The following is a 20,548-nucleotide window of genomic DNA, read 5'->3' as shown; positions in this document are numbered from 1 at the left end:
AAGATGGAGGGTCAGAGAAAAAGAGGAAGACCCCTAACGAGATGGATTGTCCAGGTGGTAGCATCGATGGACTCAAGTGTTGCAACAGTAGTGAGGTTGGCCCAGGATTGGACAGTGTTTCGTTCTGCTGTGTATAAGGTTGCTATGAGTTGGTGCCGACTCGATGGCACCTAACAACAACAACAACAATTTAAGTTCATCAAATTGTATCAGATTACTCTTTTTTACCTCTTCTTTCTTCTTCTAGTTGAGTTCTGACCATCCAGTCATTGAAGCCAGGTCAAGTGGGTATTATCTGCAGGTGTGGGTATTCTTATGCATATGCCCTCTTCTTATCAGCTGGACACTTCACTCTAGTCCTCTTTGGCTATGTCACTGACTCTGGGCCCAAGAGTCCCCAGGTCTTGTCACACTGCTGGCCAACCAGGTCTCCACCTGAGTTCACAGGAGTCTATTGAACGCTATAGGTCTTAACTCGCAGCTTCATTGCTGTTTTTCCCTCCCTTCCCCTTATTGGTGGACGAACGTGGTCACCAATCAGAGTGCATGTCTGCTCGTGTATTCCCATTGGGTCTTAGTCTTAGAAGGGGGTTTGCCCTGAGGGACCTCGACCATTTTGCCTTGATGTCTCCTGGGCGAGCAACTTGCTTGTTCTTGTAGTAATCAGTCAGACTGCTGATATTGTTTTGTATTTTTCCTGTCGGTCTTTCCTTCAAGAAGTATCTTCTGTTCTCCTAGCTGTTCCAGGCTGGTCTGATTGTCCTTTCAAGTGGAAATTTCTCACCTCAGAAGTTTCTGGGTGAGGTTCAGGATTCCACCTATGGTCTTACGTAATGCAGAGGCTCCGCAGGAAGCCTCCTTCATTGGGCACGTTGTAGCCCCATTTTAGTTATTCCAATCAGTTATAGGCAGAAGACGGACTTATAAGCTTTCTATGGTGATATTTCTGGCTATTCCTTTCTCTCCCTCTCAAGTGTCTATTTTATAACGGTATACCAGGGAAACCAAGATTCAAAAGACAGCCAATCATCTTAACATTCTTTCCCCCCTTTTGTCCATTCCAACCATGTCTCAATCCCTGTATCCCAGAGCCCTGTTGTTCCAAGGTTGTGCAAACATCATTATTTACCTCTGTCCCACTTAGCCGATGCAAACCTGTTTTCCCATCTGCCTTGTTCTTCCATTCCCCTCCCCCTTTTTGTTTATTACCCTCTTCCCTAGCACCCAAACTATCCTGTTTCTATTCCCTACCCTGTGCTCCACCTTTCCCTCCCTCCTGTCACCCCACTCCCCACATGACTGTACTTCTTTCAACACAGATTTATTTGTTCTTCTAGCCATCCATGGTACATTCAATATTTTTTGTCAACACCGTAATTCAAATGCACAATACTTCAGTCTTTCTTTTTCATTGTCCAGCTTTCACATGCATATGTTGTTGTTAGGTGCTATTGAGTCAGTACCAACTCATAGGGACCTTATGCACAACAGAACAAAACACTGCCCAATCCTGGGCCAACCTCACTATCGTTGCCACGCTTGAGCCCATTGATGCAGCCACTTGGCCAATCCATTTCGCTGGGGAGTCGTCCTCTTTTTCTCTGACCCTCAACCTTACCAAACATGATATCCTTCTCCAGCGACTGGTCCCTCCTGACAAAATGTCTTAAGTATGAGAGATGACGTTTGGCCATCCTGGCCTCCAAGGAGCACTCTGGCTGCACTTCTTCCAACACAAATCTATTGGTTCTTTTGGCAGCCCATGGCACTTTCAATATTCTCCTCCAACACCATAACGCAAATGCATCAGTTCTTCTAAGGTCTTCCTTATTGTCGAGCTTTCGCATGTGTATGAGGTTATTGAAAATCCCATGGCTTGGGTCAGGCGCACCTTAGTCCTCAAGCTGACATCTTTGATCTTTAGCAGTGTAAAGAGTAGAAGATTTGCCTAATGCAACACACCGTTTGATTTCTTGACCTCTGATTTCTACTAATGTTGACAGTGGATCCAAGCAAAATGAAGTCTCTGACAACTTCAATATTTTCTCCATTTATAGTTTATTGATTATAGATTGATCCAGTGGTGAGGATTTTTGTTGTCCTTACATTGAGGTACAACCCATACCAAAGGCTGTGGTGTTTGGTCTTCATCAGTATTTTAAGTCCTCTTCACTTTCAGCAAGCAAGGCTGTATCGTCTGCATATCTCAGGTTGTTAATGAGTTTTCCTCCAATCCTGATGTCACGTTTTTCTTCATAGAACCCAAGCTTCTCGTATTATTTGCTCAGCATACAGGTTGAATAATTATGGTGAAAGAATACAACCTTGTCGCACACCTTTCTTAATTTTATTAAACCATTCAGTGTACTCATCTGTCATTTTGTCGTACTGTGGTGGCTTGTGAGCTGCTGTGATTCTGGAAGCTATGCCACCGGTATTTTAAATACCAGCAGGGTCACCCATGGTGGACAGGTTTCAGATGAGCTTCCAGATAAGATAGACTAGGAAGGAGAGACAAACTATTTCCAAATATTTAGTCACTGAAAACCTTATAAAAAGCAGAGAAACATGCATATGAGGCGATTGAAAATACCAAGGTTTACATCAAGTGGACTTTATTCTTCAACGTGACTTTTTTTTTTTTTGCTTTTTAATACTTTAAAGTCAATGGTTCAAATCCACCTTGGAAACTCTATACAAGGTTAGAACCAACTCAATGGCACTTAACCACACAAGGTGTTTTATAGCAGATTTGTGCAATGGAATATGTGGTTTGGAAAGACTATAATGAACAAGTCAAGAGGCAGAGAGACCAGAGAAATGAGAGGATGGATGATTGACTGGAGAATATTTGAAGGACTTAGCGTTGTGTCAAAGGTGATGCCTGGGTTTCTGGCATGGGTAATCAGGTGAAGGGCTCACATTAGCGTTGCGTCAAAGGTGATGCCTGGTTTCTGGTATGGGTAATCAGGTGGCGGGCTCACAACTAGTTGAAAGGAAAAGTAGAGGTTGGGTGTGGGGTTTGCTGGATATTTTAAGTCCCTGTGAGGCAGACATATGGGGATGCCTAGTGGGGGGTTCAAAGGAGCTCTGGTAGCATAGTGGTTACAAGTTGGGCTGCTACCCTCAAGGTCAGTAGTTCGAAACTACCAGCTCTTCCGTGGGAAAAAAGATGAGGCTTTCTGCTCCCATGAAGATTTTCAACCTCAGAAACCCTATTCAGGGGTCACCAGGAGTCAGAACCGACTCCCCAACACATAACCACTAGGTGGTTGGATGTCAGCTCAGATGGAAGGAACGGGCACCATGTGAATTTGGGAGTCAGTAGCACAAGGAATCCTGGTGTGGCGCTGTGGGTGAATGCGCCAGATTGCAAAGGCATTTGAACCGCAAGGTAGGCAGTTCAAGCTCACCAGCTGCTCCTTGGAAACCCTATGCAGGGTCGTTATTGACTCGATGGCACTTAACAACAAGCATAAGGGGTGAGTGAAGGCATATAATGCAACTGATGATGTTGGATTCTAGGATTCAGTATCTCTGGTTTAAGAAGCTAAGCAGTTGCTCCCGTCTGGTTTCATTGCTGCGCATCCCACTTGGTAACTCTGATGCTGTGTGCTATGGTCACATCATCCAGAAGCACCTTCTGTGAAACATGTCAATTCTAGCTTCTAGCCTGTCTTGGTGTGACCCTGTATGTTAAGCACTGGACTAACTGCAAGGTCAGCAGTTCAAACCCACCAGTCTCTCCTATATAGCATCATTCTGAGTCTGACCCAACTTAACTCACCACCACCATTCTGCCTCTCTGATTTTATTTCCAACAGGCTCTATTTCACTTGAAATTATTTTGCTCCTTAGTTATCTGCCAGGGATTAAGCATTTCCTAGAAATCTTGTAGGAAGAGTATCCAGAAAAACAGATCAAGTCTTATCATATTCTGATCCAAGTAGTCATTTTACTTAAGAGCTTACCTCATTTGACCATCACTGGGTCTCTGCACTCTCAACTGCACTGCCCAGACTGCTCCCTATGTTCAAAGGGGTTGGAGGCTAGTGACCGCCCCTCCTCCCCCATGACTCCAGTTAGAACAGACAGTGACATCAGACTTCTGTTCTTTAAACATTCCGTGTATTAAGGGAAATGTTAGCAGATAACTCAGAGACATGAGAGCGATGGTAAGAGCTTGGGCAGGAAGGGCAGAGCTAATGAGCAGCTAGGAAATGAGATCATCTCTTTTTGAAATTCATCTGCTATTAAGGACACAAAGTACAAAGGAAGGGACATGAGGAAATTAACCAATGAGCTGAGCCATCCCCTGGGACCAGTACCTTTCACACCTGGACCCAACTGTGGTGATCTAATGCATTAGGGCTGCTCTATCTAGGGCCTTGTTTCCTCTAATGAGGTTCTGGTCAGATTCACTGCAGGTAAGAGCAAAGAGCCAGTCTACTCATGTCGAAGTTTTGAAGTGACTACTTTGTTTACACACGGCTGAAAAGCAAGACAGAAGACATCACAACACAAAACCCCAAAAGGCCAGCTCTTATTCCCAAGTCCTGTGAATCTGAAAGATCCACTTCAAACACCACCACCACAGAGAACAGCTGTCAGAATGTAGCCTCTGTCTGCTTATTCTAGAAGCCCTGCATTGTGCCTGCTTTGGCAGCACGTATATTACAGGGGAATGACACAGAGCTGAGCATGGCCCTGAAAGATGACATGAAAAGTCATGACACATTAACATATATAAAAGTCTAGCACCCAAGAAAGGTTTCTAAATTAAACATTTTAAATGGTATTTGTGAAAACACATCAAATTATATACCCTTAAAATTTCTGCCTTTTATAATTGTTGTTGTTGTTAAGTGCTGTCGAGTCGGTTTCGACCCATAGCGACCCTGTACAGGGTTTCCGAGGGTGTATATCTTTATGGGAGTAGAAAGCCTCATCTTTCTCCCGCAGAGCGGCTGGTAGTTTCGAACAGCTGACCTTACGCAGCCCGCTTCGCAACCACTACGCGACCAGAGCTCCTTTTTTAATAGCATTATCAAATACCTTAATTTAAAAAATTATTTTAAAAGTAGATAAGGAGAAAGAAAAAAGTACACCATTAGATGTGACAGATAAATGAAACAAAATCATTTATCATTGTATCTATTATCCCTAGCAGGGTCAAGAGTGGAAACAAACAAGCAAAGGATACTTTAAAAAACACGATGCTTTTGCTGCCTGAACACACATTTCTCTTGAATTGTGAAAGGAATTCTTCAGGTAAGTTATGGCACCCCACCCACTTTCCCATTGGGGGCGGTGAGCCAGGGTTCATTTTGGTTTGATAATGGTCTTTTCATGAACATAAAAGTCACTCACACTCATTCTACCAAATCAAGGATGAAGCTCAATGGATCTAGGCATCACAGGCTTCGAGGGTATGGGGAAAAGGTGGTAGATCCATTTATTTAAATAAAACCCAGGCTGAATAACAAGCAAACAATCCTTGTCCATCTGGAGATTTTAATATATTTATTTGAAAACCAAGTTCTGTGAAAGAGCACACTAAATACATCTCTTCCCTTCAAGCGAAGATTCAGAGGCAGGTTTCTTCGGGGCAGCGCAGAGCTGATGATACATGCAGTAAGAAACAGGTCTCAGCTCGGATGTCCTCACAGGCGTGGCCACGGCCAGCCTGGGCGATCTGCTTCAGATAAACACATGAGTCTGGGAAAGGGGAAGAAGGAACTTGGGTTATTCTGTAATCCAAATACGCTTTTTTCTTTGATTTTTTTTAAACTACTAGTGTGGCGCCGTTGGCTAAGCATTCGACCATTGTTGTTGGTGAGTGCCACTGAATCGTTTCCAACACATAGCGACCCTATACAGGGTTTCCAAGGAGCAGATGGTGAGCTTTAATTGCCGACCTTGTGGTTCAAACAGATTTTGTAGGTCAGCTCATGAACCCACAGCAGCACAACAGGACTCCTAGCATTCATTCGCCCATAAGGTCAGTTTAAACCATAAGGTTGGCAGTTCAAACTCACCAGCTGCTCCTCAGAAATCCTATAAAGGGTTGCTATGAGTCAGAACCGAATTGATGGCACTTAACAACAGCAGTTTTTTAAATCTAAAACTAGTCTCAGTTCTGCTAATAAAAGTCCTAAAGTGCCAAGAGACTAGTTTTCAAATGCCTAATAACCTGAAAGTTTTATCTTTTTGAAAACTACCAAGAGTCCAATTTTCAATTGTAGACTTGTAAGCCTGTTTACAGTTAGTTAACTGCCTTGAAAGAGTCTTCAGGAAGAACTGTGAAAGGTTGAAGGGAGCTAGTAAGAAACAGTTCAATCCTGAGAGACTGAGTATGCATGTTATCGATACGGCACTGTGCTGACTAGGGTTAGGCAAAGCTTAGATTACCATCAAAGGCAGTGGTTCCCTGGCAGGGACCTCAGTATACATCTTCCCCTCTACTGTCCAAACTAAGATCTCCCTAAGGTGGCAATGTATCCTCTTACTAATGTCCTGCCTTGGTATTTATTATCTGAAATTTCTATAAAAGTTTTCATTGATACTCAGCCACTCTGTGGCTGCAACTAGACTTTAAAATGCAGTTTTTTTTCTGTCACAGTGTAATAAATAATAGGGTTTATATTTTATTTAAAGGGTAGAAAAAACTCATGTTTGACTGAAAATGTATTTGGACTAGGGTGGAATTAAGAGAATTTTGATTACGTAAGATTATATGCTTCAAAAAGCTTGTGAAAAAATTCCATTATCTCTTAATTATGTTTTTCCTCAAAAAAGTTCATGGAATTAAAAGATAATGGAATTTTTTCAGAATTTTTTGATGTTTCCTAATGCGCCAGACTGCAAAGCCATTTGGACTTCAAAGTTGGTGGTTCAAGCTCACCAGCTGCTCCTTGGAAACCCTGCACAGGGTCACTATGTGTCGGAATCAACTTGACGGCACTTAACAACAACAACAATATGGGAAATAAGACAATTTCATGAAAGTGGGTTATTCCAATCCTTTGTCTCTAAAGACCCCTTTCAGCATTCTTAAGATACTGGCACAGCAGTGATCTTTCGAATAGGATGAAGCTTCGTGGTACAGTCTCCACACAAAACAAACCACAACTAGTTGCTGTTGAGTAAATTACGATTCATGGAACCCCCACATGTGTCAGACTAGAACTGTGCTCTACAGGGTCTTAATGGTTGGTTTTTTCCTGAGGAGTCTCTGGGAAGACCATCAATTAGTCACCACGTGTGGTAGCCATTTGTAGCTGCAGGGACCCTGGAACAGTGTGATTGCCCCCGACCTCCTGGAAGCACCAGGAGCCCAGATGGTGCAATGGTAAAATGCTCACTGTCACCAGAAGGTTGGCAGTTTGAGGTCTGAATTCACCCAGCACCCCTGCAGCCTTCTGTAAAGATAACAGCCTTGAAAACCCCAATGAGCGCTTCTATTCTGTCATACGTGTCGGAATTGACCTTACAGCATCCAACAACAATATAGGTCTAATAGTTTCATCAATTAATGTTATAGCTTTTTGTGCCCAAAGATTCTGTGCTACTCAAAGTGTGACACCTGGAATAAGGATGAGAATCCGTCCATAGACTGACTAGAAGTGATCCGCAGCAAGCAACTTCCTTCAGAATGCAAACCAATTCTGTCACTAAGCAATAGTCAGTTCAGAAGGCTTACGTTTTCTAGGGAGCAAGACTTTGTCCAGGAAAGAACCGAGCAGATTTATGTTCTGGAGCTATGAAACCAATATGCAGCCAGTCACAGTCAACAGCGCTGGCAGGATACTAAGGGTGGAGAGTTGGTGGCTCTGTATGTAGTAGGGACAGATCAAAGCAAGGGAAATGATCACTGTGGACTGTTGTTGTTAAGTGTCATTGAGTCAGTTCTGACTCACAGAGACCCTGTAAAGGGTTCTGGGGAGCGGCTGGCAAGTTTGAACCAGATTAAACAACATAAAAAAAGTGGGGTGGTGGCCGACTGAGACAGTGTCCTTGCATAAAACCCTTGTGAAGTTCTGATGAAGAGAATTCTCTTCACATGCAACCTTAGTCCATACGCACCTCTAGCTCTTAGTCATCAATATACTCAAATGGTTCTGGGGGTTCTGGCTCCTGTTCTTCCTCCTCGATTTTTGGCCCATGGGCTGCCACAGGTTCCACCAGCTCTTCAATATCTTCACTGGTGTCCTTCAGAATGATGATGCCTCCAATGGAGAGCTGGAAATACAGATCAAGGGGTGAAGAAATACAAGTCCCACTCAAAACAGTATGTTCACTACACAATGCAAAATGCTTCCTTGTCAAATTGCATCTTCACGCTACCTAGTGTTCTCAAAGTAAAGAACTGGGTTCAGAACTATACCTTACTAGATGGGACTCAGGAAACCTGCGTACTTATGCCTGTGTAACCTTCACTAGACTGTTCCAGATACTTGAAGGGGCTAGAGTAATGTCTTCCTGATTATTCCTTCAGATATATCTGAAGACTAATGACGAACACAAAGCTAATGCCAGTTCCAGACATAAGAGACAACTGTGACTTATAAGGAGCATTTGCAAACTTCATCCACTGACTCTGGATGCTAGAACATACGATGCTGTCTAACCTTAATGATATGTCCCAAGTGAAGAGTAGTTTTTCCTCGCCTAGCTGAAATGTCAGAGGTTCTCTGACAGAGAAACACGTGGCAGTCTGCTTTCATAAAGACTGTTGTTAGGTGCTGTCAAGTTGGTACCAACTCATAATGACCTTGTGCATAACAGCACAAGGCACTGTCCAGGCCTTCACCAGTGTCACAATTGTTGCCACACTTGTGCTCATTGCTGTCGCCACTGTGTCAATCCTTCTAGTTGGGGGTCTTCCTCTTTTTCCTCCACTTTACCAAACATGATATCCTCCAGTGACTAGTCCCTCCTGATAATATGTCCAAAGTATAAGAGACGAAGTTTGGCCATCCTGGCTTCTAAGGAGCATTCTGGCTGCACTTCTCCCAACACAGATCTGTTGGTTCTTTTGGCAGCCCGTGGTACTTTCAATATTCTCCTCCAACACCATAACTCAAAAGCATCCATTCTTCTACGGTCTTCCTTATTCACTGTCCAGCTTTCACATGCATATGAGATTATTGAAAATACCATGGCTTGGGTCAGGCACACCTTAGTCCTCAAACTGACATCTTTGCTCTTCAACTCTTTAAAGAGGTTTTGTGCAGCAGATCTGCCTAATGCAATATGTTGTTTGATTTCTTGACTGCTGCTTCCATGAGTGTTGATGGTTGATCCGAGCAAAATGGAGTCTTTGACAACTTTGATCTTTTCTCCATTTATATGGGTATTATTTATTGGTGCATTGGTAAGAATTTTTGTTTTCTGTATAATGAGGTGCAACCCATACCGAAGACTGTGATCTCAGATCTTCTTCAGTAAGTATTTTAAGTCCTCTTCGCTTTCAGCAAGCAAGGTTTTATCATTAGCATATCGCAGGTTGTTAATGAGTCTTCTGCCAATCCTGATGCCATGTCTTTCTTCATAATCCAGCTTCTTGAATTATCTGTTCCATGTACAGACTGAACAAGTCTGGTGAAAGAATACAACCCTGGTACACATCTTTCCTAATTTTAAACCATTTGGTGTTCTCTTGTTTTGTTCTAACAACTGCCTCTTGGTCTATGTACATGTTCCTCGAGAGCACAGTGAAGTATTCTGGAATACTCATTCTCTGCAATGTTGTCCATAGCTTGCCATGATCCACACAACAGAAGGCCTTTCCTTGAAACAGTAAAGGATTCTATGGGCAAAACCTGCTCAGCACTTGAAGATTTACAGTCTTGGAAACTCTAATGAACATTTCTACTCTGACCTATAGGGATGGTAAGAGTTGGAATTGACTCCACACAATGGATCATTTCCCAGCCACGGTCCTGACTGGCAGTCTGTCTGACTTGAAAGAGAGAATGTCTACTGTCTGTATGTGATTTGTTTGTTGCTCAAGGGCTGGTCCTGGGCCAGTAATAATTTCAGGTGGTTAGAAATGCAAGAAACCTAGCTTCATCCTAGATCTATACAATCTGCATTTTAACAAGGTCTCCAGATGATTTGTATGCACACTGAAGTTTGAGAAAACATATTATTCTAATATAGATCATATTACTTATCAGAAGATCATCATTTTAGCCCCAAAAGCAATCTCCAGCAAGTTCAGAACACAGAAACCCCAATAAATATCCTAAATATCATAGTGTTCTTTTACATTGGTCTACAAACCCACAGATGTAAGACAATGAAGCTCTACATAAGAAACAGAAGGGAACTAGGCAGTAGGAGCAGTTCTATTAAGCCCTCTCCCTCATATATCAGCAGAAGGTAAACTCAAACACCACACGCTCCACCCAACTCTGCCATGCTAATCATATTTGATTTGCCCTCTGTAATTCAATCAGTGAACAGTAGCCGGCACATCTGGAAAAAGCATCTTCTACCAAAGTACATTACTGGCAAGGACAAGACGACCAGCATGTCAATCAGTGATTCCCACGTGGATAACCACAACTACGGTTCAAACTACCCCAACTGTCCCTCATCACAACTCTGTCCGGCCCTGCTGTAAAACTGGGACTGCCTTCACAGATTTCTAAACTAGTCCCTTCTCTCAACACACACAGTAATCTATACTTCTCTCCCTTAAAAACTGTGCTTTTCTTGAACAGAATCCATTTTATAAATGGACCCTAACTTTATTACTAATAGTCACCCAAGAATGATCACAGTGTATGGCCACTGCCCTAAAAACACCCACAACCAGATGAATGTGTGAAAATACCCATGGCTCCCCAAGAAAGAACATCCTATTTTTCCTGAAACACCCAGTGTCAGGTTATCCAGCAACATAATCAATATAGTGACCTTGGATAGGGTTTCCGAGGAGCAGAGGTGGATTTGAACCAGAGACCCTGCAGTTCAAATGGACCTTGCTTATCCTACAGGGCCACACCAGCATTCCAATCAACAGATGGGAAGGGCTTTTTAGAGCTACAGGATTTAAATTAATTAACGCTTTATATGTCAGTGATCAAGTTCACATGAAGCAGACAGTGAGATATACGAGATCCTGTTCTCAAGGAAGGCAAGTGACAAGAGATAGCAAACACTTCCTGCTACGTCTTTTCGGATGGAAAGGAAACAGTGGGATGTTAGCCATCCTTAAAAACAGGAGGTGCTTCTTTCAAGTGTAGCACCTGAGATGGGCTGCTGACCGCGCCCCTGAAAGGAGAGTGAGCCACCAGGCAGCCCTTCTTCACTGCACATACTGAGGCAGCCTTTTCGTCAACTCTTTCTCTTTTAAAAAGAGACATTAGAATTGTCATGTAGGACTGCAAAGTCAGTCTGAACCACAACATTAGCAGTTCAAACCACTGCTCCCCAGAAACGCCACATAGGGTTACAATGAGTAGGAACTGACTCAACCACACTTCATAACAATAATATAAATAAAACATACTTCTAAAGTATACAATTCTTTGTGGTGCTGTGGGCTAATGCATCAGACTGCAAAGTCGTTTGAACTACAATGTCAGTGGTTCAAGCTCACCAGGTGCTCCTTGGAAATCTATGGATTGGAATCGACTCGACGGCACTTAACAACAACAAAGTATACAATTCAGTGGATTTTAGTACAATCACAAAGTTGTGTAAACATATAATTCCAGAACATATGCATTAACCTAAAAGAAACTCTACCCATGAACAATCTGGCTCCCCTAAGAACTCACCTAGTCTAGATAGTTTTTACCTTACAACTGTGAGAAGAGTTGCCGTCTATCCACCATCAAGCTCCTGGTTGATAAGAATGTGTTTACTACACAACTATGAATGTGGTGAAGCATACAGTAGGTAAAATGATGAAAACTCCCTAGATATTATCAAACATCTTAAGGCAGTAAGTTGTTGGGCCAGGGGGCTCAGGACCATAGTTTTAGGGGACACATGCACAAGACCTTTTTAAAGTGTTGAAGAGCAAAGATGTCAGCTTGAAGACTAAGGTGCACCTGACCCAAGCCATGGTATTTTCAATAACCTCATATGCATGAGAAAGCTGGACAGTGAATAAGGAAGACCGTAGAAGAATTGATGCTTTTGAGTTATAGTGCTGGAGGAGAATATTGAAAGTGCCATGGGCTGCCAAAAGAACCAACAGATCTGTGTTGGAAGAAGTGCAGCCACAGTGCTCCTTGGAGGCCAGGATGGCCAAACTTTGTCTCTCATAATTCAGACATATTGTCAGGAGGGACCAGTCACTGGAGAAGGATATCATGTTTGGTAAGGTGGAGGGTCAGAGAAAAAGAGGAAGACCCCCAGCAAGACGGATTGGTAAAGTGACAGTGTCAATGGGCTCAAGTGTGGCAACAATAGTGAGGCTGGCCCAGGGTCAGGCAGTGTTTCGTTCTGTTGTGTATAGGGTCGCTATGAGTCGGTACCGACTCGATGACACCAAACAACAACAACATAGTCAACTGGCATAACATAGTCCACAAAGACAATGTTCTACATCCTATTTTGGTGAGTAATGTCTGGGTTCTTAAAAACGCGTAAGCAGCTCTCTAAGGTGCAGTTACTGGTCTCTCTATGTGTGGAAGATAGACAAGTGATGAGGATTGAAGAGGCTTGGAAACAGTCCAATGGATTTTAATGAAACATGTGAACGAACATCCGTTTCTACAACTCTGAGACCAGAACTAGAGGGTCTGGCTCCCACTACCACATTAGAAGGTCTCGGATAAAGCAGCAGACAATGTGGAACAAAACTCAAAACTATTAAAAAAAGACTGGACTGACTGGGCAACAAGAAACTGGAGGGTCTGGAAAGGAACTCACCCTCATGGCCCAATTTTGAGCCAAGTAGTAGGTAGGTACATAGAGGGGACACCAGCACTAGTAAGGTCTGCTCATCATGGAATGGTCAATCATTCAAAATCAAAAGGGGAACATTTACCTACAGACAAAGTTGAAAAGAGATGGAAATAGGAACCACAGGAGGAAGTGGGACAACTGGTGTTGCAGGGAGGGGATTGCAGTCATTGAGATGAAGCAAAGTGTGTGGTTTATTGCATGTAAAGCTGATGATCTGCTCTTTAAACCTACCTTCATTCAATTCACACATTAAAAAAAAAAAAAAAAAAAAAAAAAAGAATGGATTTATTCTTCTATCAGCATCTATAAATCTTGTTAATAAGAATGCCACAGACTCAGGATCTGGATGTCTTGAATGTATCTACTGATGACTCCCTAGTTTTCTATATATAAGAACCTGGGAAACAAAGGCATTATCACGCTCAAATTTCAGATCAACGTTTATTTCTAATGTAAAACTTTCTGCCTTGGAATAAACTAAATGACATTCAGATTCTTTTCTAAATCTAAAATTATATGAAAGCAAGGTAATTATAATGATGATTAACACTAAACAGTGCCAGGTCTTGTTCTAAGTGCTTATGTATTACTTTTATAAACTTGTACAATCTTTGTCATATTCCTAAGAGTTAGGGAGATAATCTCTTCCTTATACTACTAAATTAAAGCATAGAGATGTACCCACCCCAATATCATAAAATATGTAAGTGGTAAAATACAGATCCAAGCATGGGATGCTTAGGAAATGGATCTCTCTCTATTAAGAGTCCACTGGTGTATAGCCAAGAGTCATTTGTAACTTACTGGTTTGAAAGGTTGATATCTACAAGTCTCTGTCATGGTTAGGACCTTTAGCTGGGCAGGCATAACTCGGGCTGGGTTATCCAATAACTGGAAGTTTGGCTCAGGTTCTTTTTTCTTCTCTTTTTCTTCCTTTTTCTCTGCCTCATCCTAGGGAGAAAACAAAATAAAAAAGTCCTATAAGGTTCCCGTCCGTTCCCCACCACTGGGTACATTTAAGTTCCGGTGTAGCGGTAGTGGTAAACATAGTGGAAGTGTAACTAAAGTGGAGTCAGATTCAGAGGAGGGAGAGAGGAACTCTGAGGTGAGTATGGCATGAACTTAAGTTGTAATGGATGAGGCTTTCCAACCAGCAGAGTTCAGAAACAGGGTGTATTTAAGCAAATGACAAGAAAATCCTGTGGCCAAAGAGAGAAATAAAACTTGGGAAGCTAACGGACATCAGATCTTATCTGAAAGGGCTTTTTTGTTTCATTTTCTCTTCATCTTGTGAAAATCCTACTTTGCCAGTTTTGGTGGTCATTTCTTCTAGGAACTCATCTCTAACCTTCTATTCTTCCAATAAATGGGTATACAAGGATGAGTCAAAACTTTTTCGCATTCTGGTTATACTAAAATGCCAGTCCATGTCCATGACTAGCTGACGAGAACATTGAGCATGCATGCTCATGAAATGATTCTATTGAATACACAAGTGACGGGATTATGTGGCAAATCGTTTGCACATCAGCCGTGGCTCTGCCTATGAAATCATCCATGACAGACTTGGGCTTTGAAAGGTTTGTCCACCATGGGAACTGACACAACTCACCGAAGAGCATCAACAGAAGTGTTTGGACATCTGCAAATAAAATGTAGACCAATACTCAAAGGAAGGTAAACATTCTTTTTTTAAAAAATCATTACTGGTGATGAGACATGGATTCATCACTACGAGCCTGTGAGTAAACAGCAAAGTATGGAAAGGAAACATCCTCAATTGTTGACCAAGAAAAAGCACAAAAGTCAACCATCAGCTGGAAAACTGATGCTTACAGTTTTCTGGGATTCTCAAGGGCCAGTACTGGAACACTATCAGGAAAAACATTTAACAATCAGTAGCACTGTGAGTTAATGCGCCAGACTGCAAAGCTGTTTGAACTACAAGTCAGTGGTTCAAGCTCACCAGTTGCTCCTTGGAAACCCTATACAGGGTCGCTATGGGTCAGAACCGACTCGACGGCACTTCACAACAACAACAACAAGTGCTTGTTACAGTGAGATGCTCACTGAAGAGCTGAAGCCTAAACTTCAGATTAAATGCAGAGGACGGCTATCCAAGGGCATTGTGATCTTGATGACAGTGCACATCCATACACCTCTCCCCACACATTGACACGCTGCAAAAACATTCTATTGAGGTGTTAAAGCATCCTCCTTATACCCCTAATCTTGCTCCATTGGACTTTCAACTGCTTGGTCCCCTCAAAGCAAGCCTTCGAGGACCAAGACTCATCTCTGATGAAGAAGTGAAGACAGTGGTGCATTTGTAGCTCACAGCTCAGCCTAAAACATTTTAAAATAAGGGCGTATGAAAGCTTGTTGACAGATGGACAAAGTGTATTGAAAAGCAAGGAGATTATGTTGAAAAAATGATGTACATGTCTTTTCTAGAAGTTGATTATAGTCTCATTTAATTAAAATGACATGACTTTACATGCTTGAATAGTATGATGATTGAAAAGAATCCAAGAGTAAGGTAAAATAATCCTCAACAAATGAAGCATCTTGACCATTACCTCAACTCAAATGACCACCAAGTTATACCTACCACTTCCATTTTCTCCTCTTCTTTTTTCTCCTTTTCTTTTTCCTTCTTTTTAGCCTTGGCAGTAATAGATAGCACAGCGGTGGAAACCTAAAAGAAAACAACTATGGTAATCATTTAAATCCATTATCTATATATAGACAAATGTACAAAGAAGACTGTCCTCAGGTGAATCTTCAGTTTCTGAAGGCTGCTGTCTAATAGACCTCTGTATCCTTGTCTAACCTGTAGCCTGTCCTGGATGCGGATTGGCTACTGTGTACTTCCACACTAGAGAAAAGTCGGCTACCCTACCCTTCTCTTTCAAGTGTAATAAGGAAAGAACGGTAAGCATACAATTTCCTCTAGCCCTGGTGATAGAGACGTTAGATGTTCTACAACGGTAAGAGCAGTGTGAGTGGTTGGATAGCTTGGAGTTCGTTCTCCCTGTTGGATCTCATGGCACTCAAAGGTGAAACAGGGATTCTGAAAGGTTGGGCAGTATTGGTGTAAAACCCAGCTTTAATGATCAAACTAGTGATAAACTAGAATCACCTAAAATAGCTATAAAATAAAGGCACTAGTTAAATAAACAGTGGTACATCCATAAAGGGATGTAAAAGAAAAATGGAACTCACACATAATGAAAGTGGGAGATAGATTGGCTCTCTGCTCCCAAAAAGATTTAAAGCTCGGAAACCCTACACTGGATCAGTATGAGTCAGAACTGACTGGATGGCACTAAACAACAACATAGTGAAAATGTCAACAATGTATTACTGAAGTGAAAAAAACCAAGATGCAGAGCAGTATGCTGACAGCAATTCTATTTGTGTTTAAAACATTGACAGGTACAGAGAAAACATTTGGAAGGACTCATAGGCTGTTATTCTTGCGACAAAGGACTTGGATGAGTAGGAAGGACAATATTCTTTACATACTTATGATCAGGTGTTACGTTTATGGCAACTAATTTAAAACATAAAATAATAAAACACTCAGAAGCTCCGATGTAAAAGTATGAACTTAAGAACCTACCTTTTCCTTTTCTTTCTCTTTCGGTACTTCAAGAGGGGCAGGATATGCAAATGTGGAAGGTTTACAGTTGGATTTATACTGAACTTTTGGCATCTGGAAAAAAAAAATTTTTTTCCCCTGTCATTCATTGAAATAACTACAATCAGTATTTTAAATTTCTAAGCTCTTCAGCAGCATACAAATACAAAGGGAGATTAGGAGTTTCAGTGCAGACTAACTGTTCAATGCTACCTCTTTTCTCTGAAAGGCACCTGTGTCTCCTTTCATTGAGTTAGTTTTTTAACAAGAGGGGAAAAAAAAGGTGTGATGAGAACAGTTTAGGATGTGGCTTTGACTTAGTGACTAGTTTCGTTCTCTCACATTCCCCGGCTGCTCCATGTTGATTTTGTTTCTGGTCACTAACTACCAAACAGCCACCTCCTAACTCCAGGCCTCTTCCCTTTAGTATCAATCAGTCTAGTATCACATAACCTTCAATACTACCCCAGTCTCAAACCTTCACTCTTTAATATTAAGGCTTGGCTGAGGTCCTCATTCTTCCTTGCCTGGATTACTACAACAGCATTGTAAATGGATTTCCTTGCTGTCAGAAAAACCTTTCTAAAACGCAAATCTTATCAGGTCATTTATTTCTCTGAAGCTCTCCAACCACTCCCTGTCTTCAGGATTAAGCGGAACTCCTCAGAGCAGTCTCAAAGCCTGTCACAGGTATACACTGGCCTTCACTCTCATCATCTGTTCCCAGGTGGATGAAAAATTTACCCGAAGAGCTATCGGGCTGCGAACCGCAAGGACAGCAGTTCGAAACTACCAGCTGTTTCACGGGAGAAAGATAAGGTTTTCTGCTCCCGTAAAGATTTACAGCCTCGGAAACCCTGTACAGGGTCACTAAGGGTCAGATTCAACTCAATGGCACTTAACACAACAACAGTTACTAAAGTCCCTGGGTGGTTCAAAAGTTGATGTACTCAGCTGCTAACCAAAGGTTAGAGGTTCAAATTGACCCATAAGCACCTTAGAAGAAAGGCCTGGTGTTCTACTTTCAAAACACCAGCTACTGAAAACCCTGTGGAGCACAGTTCTGACACGTGGGGTTGCCACGAGCCTGTATAAATGTGATGGCAGAGTACACAGTGAGGAAGGAGACTGGATTTTCAAACCTTCCACTGCCACACAATCTGAAGGGAAAATGGTTTCTTGATGAGAAGTTACGCAAACTATGAGTAGCAAAAGAGTACTCCACGAAGCACTTATTCGTCTTGAAAATTAAATGAAGATCCAAGTGTGCTGATGAATAGGATTGTCTGAAAAAATGAAGGCTTCAAGAACATACCTTTAAGTCCTTGTTTAGGCCAATGACACAGGTAGGGGTATAAGCCAATGACAGGAAGTGTGAAAGAGGAAACCAGAACCAGAACTGGGTAAAGACAAGGACGCCAACCACAGAAGGCATATGGGTGTGCCCAGTCCTGGACTGTAAGGAGATGGTGACATTATGACCACCTGTAGAAAAGAGAAGACCATGACCACCGATACAAGTGAGCAACAGTTAACAAAGTCTCAATACTGCACTAAGGAAGCATTTGGTGAAAATCTTAGGAACACACATCATACAATCTAATATGGAGTCCTCAGAGCTAGTCAGCCAGTAACCTATCAAGGAGCTCCAAAACTGCATTTTAACTGGACTCGAGGTAAATCCTGACCTTCTTTCTATACAGGCAGACACTTGGCTAAAATAACAGAAACTTCTGCATAGTAGTATTGGTGCTTTGTGCAGCCCATGACACTTTCAATATCCTCCTCCAACACCATAACTCAAAAGCATCAATTCTTCTACGGTCTTCCCTATTCACTGTCCAGCTTTCGCATGCATATGAGGTTATTGAAAATACCATGGCTTGGGACAGGTGCACCTAACCCAATTGACTAAGGATTCGGAAGTAGTTCGTCACTCTTTTTTCCTAGTCTTTGTCTGGAAGCTCATCTGAAACCTGTCCACCAAGGGTGACCCTGCGGGTATTAAAAATACCGGTGGCATAGCTTTCAGAATCACAGCAACTCACATGCCACCACAGTACGACAAACTGACAGATGAGTGGTGGCTCTGGTAGCATAGTGGTTACAAATCGGGCTGCTAACCTTAAGGTCAGCAGTTCAAAACTACCAGCCATTCCACAGGAGACAGATGAGGCTTTCTGCTCCCATAAAGTTTTATAGCCTCGGAAACCCTGTGTAGGGTCACCATGAGTGACGGACTCCACGGTACTCAACAAGAACAATCACATATGCACACAAATATTTAACAGGAAAGAATGTTTCTTGCTTTTTTATGGTGTGGCACTGGACTGTGAACCACAGTCAGCAGTTCAAACCCACCAGCTACTCCTCAGAAACCCTACACAGGGTTGCTATGAGTCAGAACGATTTGACAACACTTAACAACAACAGCAAGCAGGCACTTAACAACAACAACAATCTACAGTAAATTATGCAGAGTCCTGGTGTGGTGCTGTAGGTTAATGCGTCAGACTGCAAAACCGTTTGAACTGCAAGGTTGGTGGTTCAAGCTCACCAGCAACAACCACAGGGTTGCTATGGGTGGGAACTGACTCGACGGCACTTAACAACAACAACATGTACAACTACTAAAAAATCTACGCAGCACTGAATGTTTACTCTATGAATTATTCAACCACTTACATTGATAGGACGCAGTTCCACCATTAACTTGTCTTGTGATTCTGGACACATTACCTGACCTCTGAGAGTCTTTTTTCCACATTGGCAGTGTTTGAAACAGAGCAGTAGTTTTCAAAAGATACATTTTAACCTCAGACCCTTGATTCAATTGAAAAATTCCAAGAACATGGGTGAAACAATGGAATTAGAGCGGATTCCACAGAATCACATGTTTACACTGTTGGCAGAGCTCAACTATGGCTTGGAACCTGACCTGTTCACATGACTCCTGCTAGGTCCCCTAAGCTATTCCTTGAGGAAGTACAGAAAAAGAGTGTTTGAAACCCAGGAAACTAGATCTCAGGTCCAAGCATCACGGGGATGACTGAATCTTTAATGGCACTTTGAAATTCAGGGAAGCTATTAAGAGTTGCAGAGTCCTGGTGTGGCGCTGTGGGCTAATGCGTCAGACTTCAAAGTTGTTTGAACTGCAAGGTCGGTGGTTCAAGCTCACCAGCTGCTCCTTGGAAACCCTATACAGGGTCACTATGGTCAGAATTGACTCAATGGCACTTAACAACAACAATTAAGGGTTGCAAACTGAAATACCTTAAAAAAACCCAGCCAGTTAACACAAATGATAAAAAAGTGTGCTAGGAGCAGTGGAGACTAAAGCAAACTAGAGAGTCCATGTCCTATTTAAATATGGTAGCTGTTACTAGGAGCAGTGGAGACTGAAACAAACTAGAGAGTCCATGTCCTATTTAAATGTGGTAGCTGTTACTAGGAATGTAGGACTGAAGTACTATGCATAATATGTTTTCCACTAGGTCACTAGATCATTTTGTTGTAAAAGTAGACCTTGATCTTGAAAGTCTTGCTTGGTAGGCAACACAAAAATCACCACTGGTCAGATGTGGCCCATGACCTACTTCGATGCATCCTCTGGTCTCTACTGTGACAGTGTTAGTGTTGAACTAAGAACTCTGAGATCCAAATTTTTAGTTTATTGAACAGATGATGGTAAGTGGGGCTTATCTATTCTGAACCAGGATCCTAACTGGAATTCTGATGTGGAATCCGTTGCTTGCTTTTCTTTCTCTCTCCTCTTGGTCTCAGGACCCCACATATACATCCACAGTCAAAAAGTATTAACTTTACAAAACAAAAAGCATTTTAATTGTTACAAAAATCAGGATTCTGAACTTCAACCAAGTAATCCAGAGTTTCTTAATACCCCACTATAGATCTTTCACCAGAGCCCTGGTGTGGCGCTGTGGGTTAATGCGCCAGACTTCAAAGTCATTTGAA

The 20,548-nt window shown here is 42.1% G+C and overlaps 1 protein-coding gene across 1 annotated transcript in view; it reads right to left on the bottom strand.

Annotated features, from left to right (window-relative positions):
• Positions 1–8,094: 8,094 nt before the first annotated feature.
• The window catches only part of PSMD1 (proteasome (prosome, macropain) 26S subunit, non-ATPase, 1), a 119,959-nt gene continuing 107,505 nt past the window's right edge, over positions 8,095–20,548 (bottom strand). The window contains exons 20-24 of the mRNA XM_006866800.1: positions 17,889–18,058; positions 16,556–16,648; positions 15,542–15,628; positions 13,735–13,881; positions 8,095–8,241 (exon numbers count right to left, since the gene is read on the bottom strand). Of these exons, the coding sequence (XP_006866862.1) occupies positions 8,095–8,241; positions 13,735–13,881; positions 15,542–15,628; positions 16,556–16,648; positions 17,889–18,058 (644 nt within the window). The remainder of the gene's footprint in view (positions 8,242–13,734; positions 13,882–15,541; positions 15,629–16,555; positions 16,649–17,888; positions 18,059–20,548) is intronic.

The sequence above is a fragment of the Chrysochloris asiatica genome, unplaced genomic scaffold (assembly GCF_000296735.1).
Source record: "Chrysochloris asiatica unplaced genomic scaffold, ChrAsi1.0 scaffold00096, whole genome shotgun sequence".
Taxonomy (NCBI): Eukaryota; Metazoa; Chordata; class Mammalia; order Afrosoricida; family Chrysochloridae; genus Chrysochloris; species Chrysochloris asiatica.
This window is presented reverse-complemented; position numbering and strand designations above follow the sequence as displayed.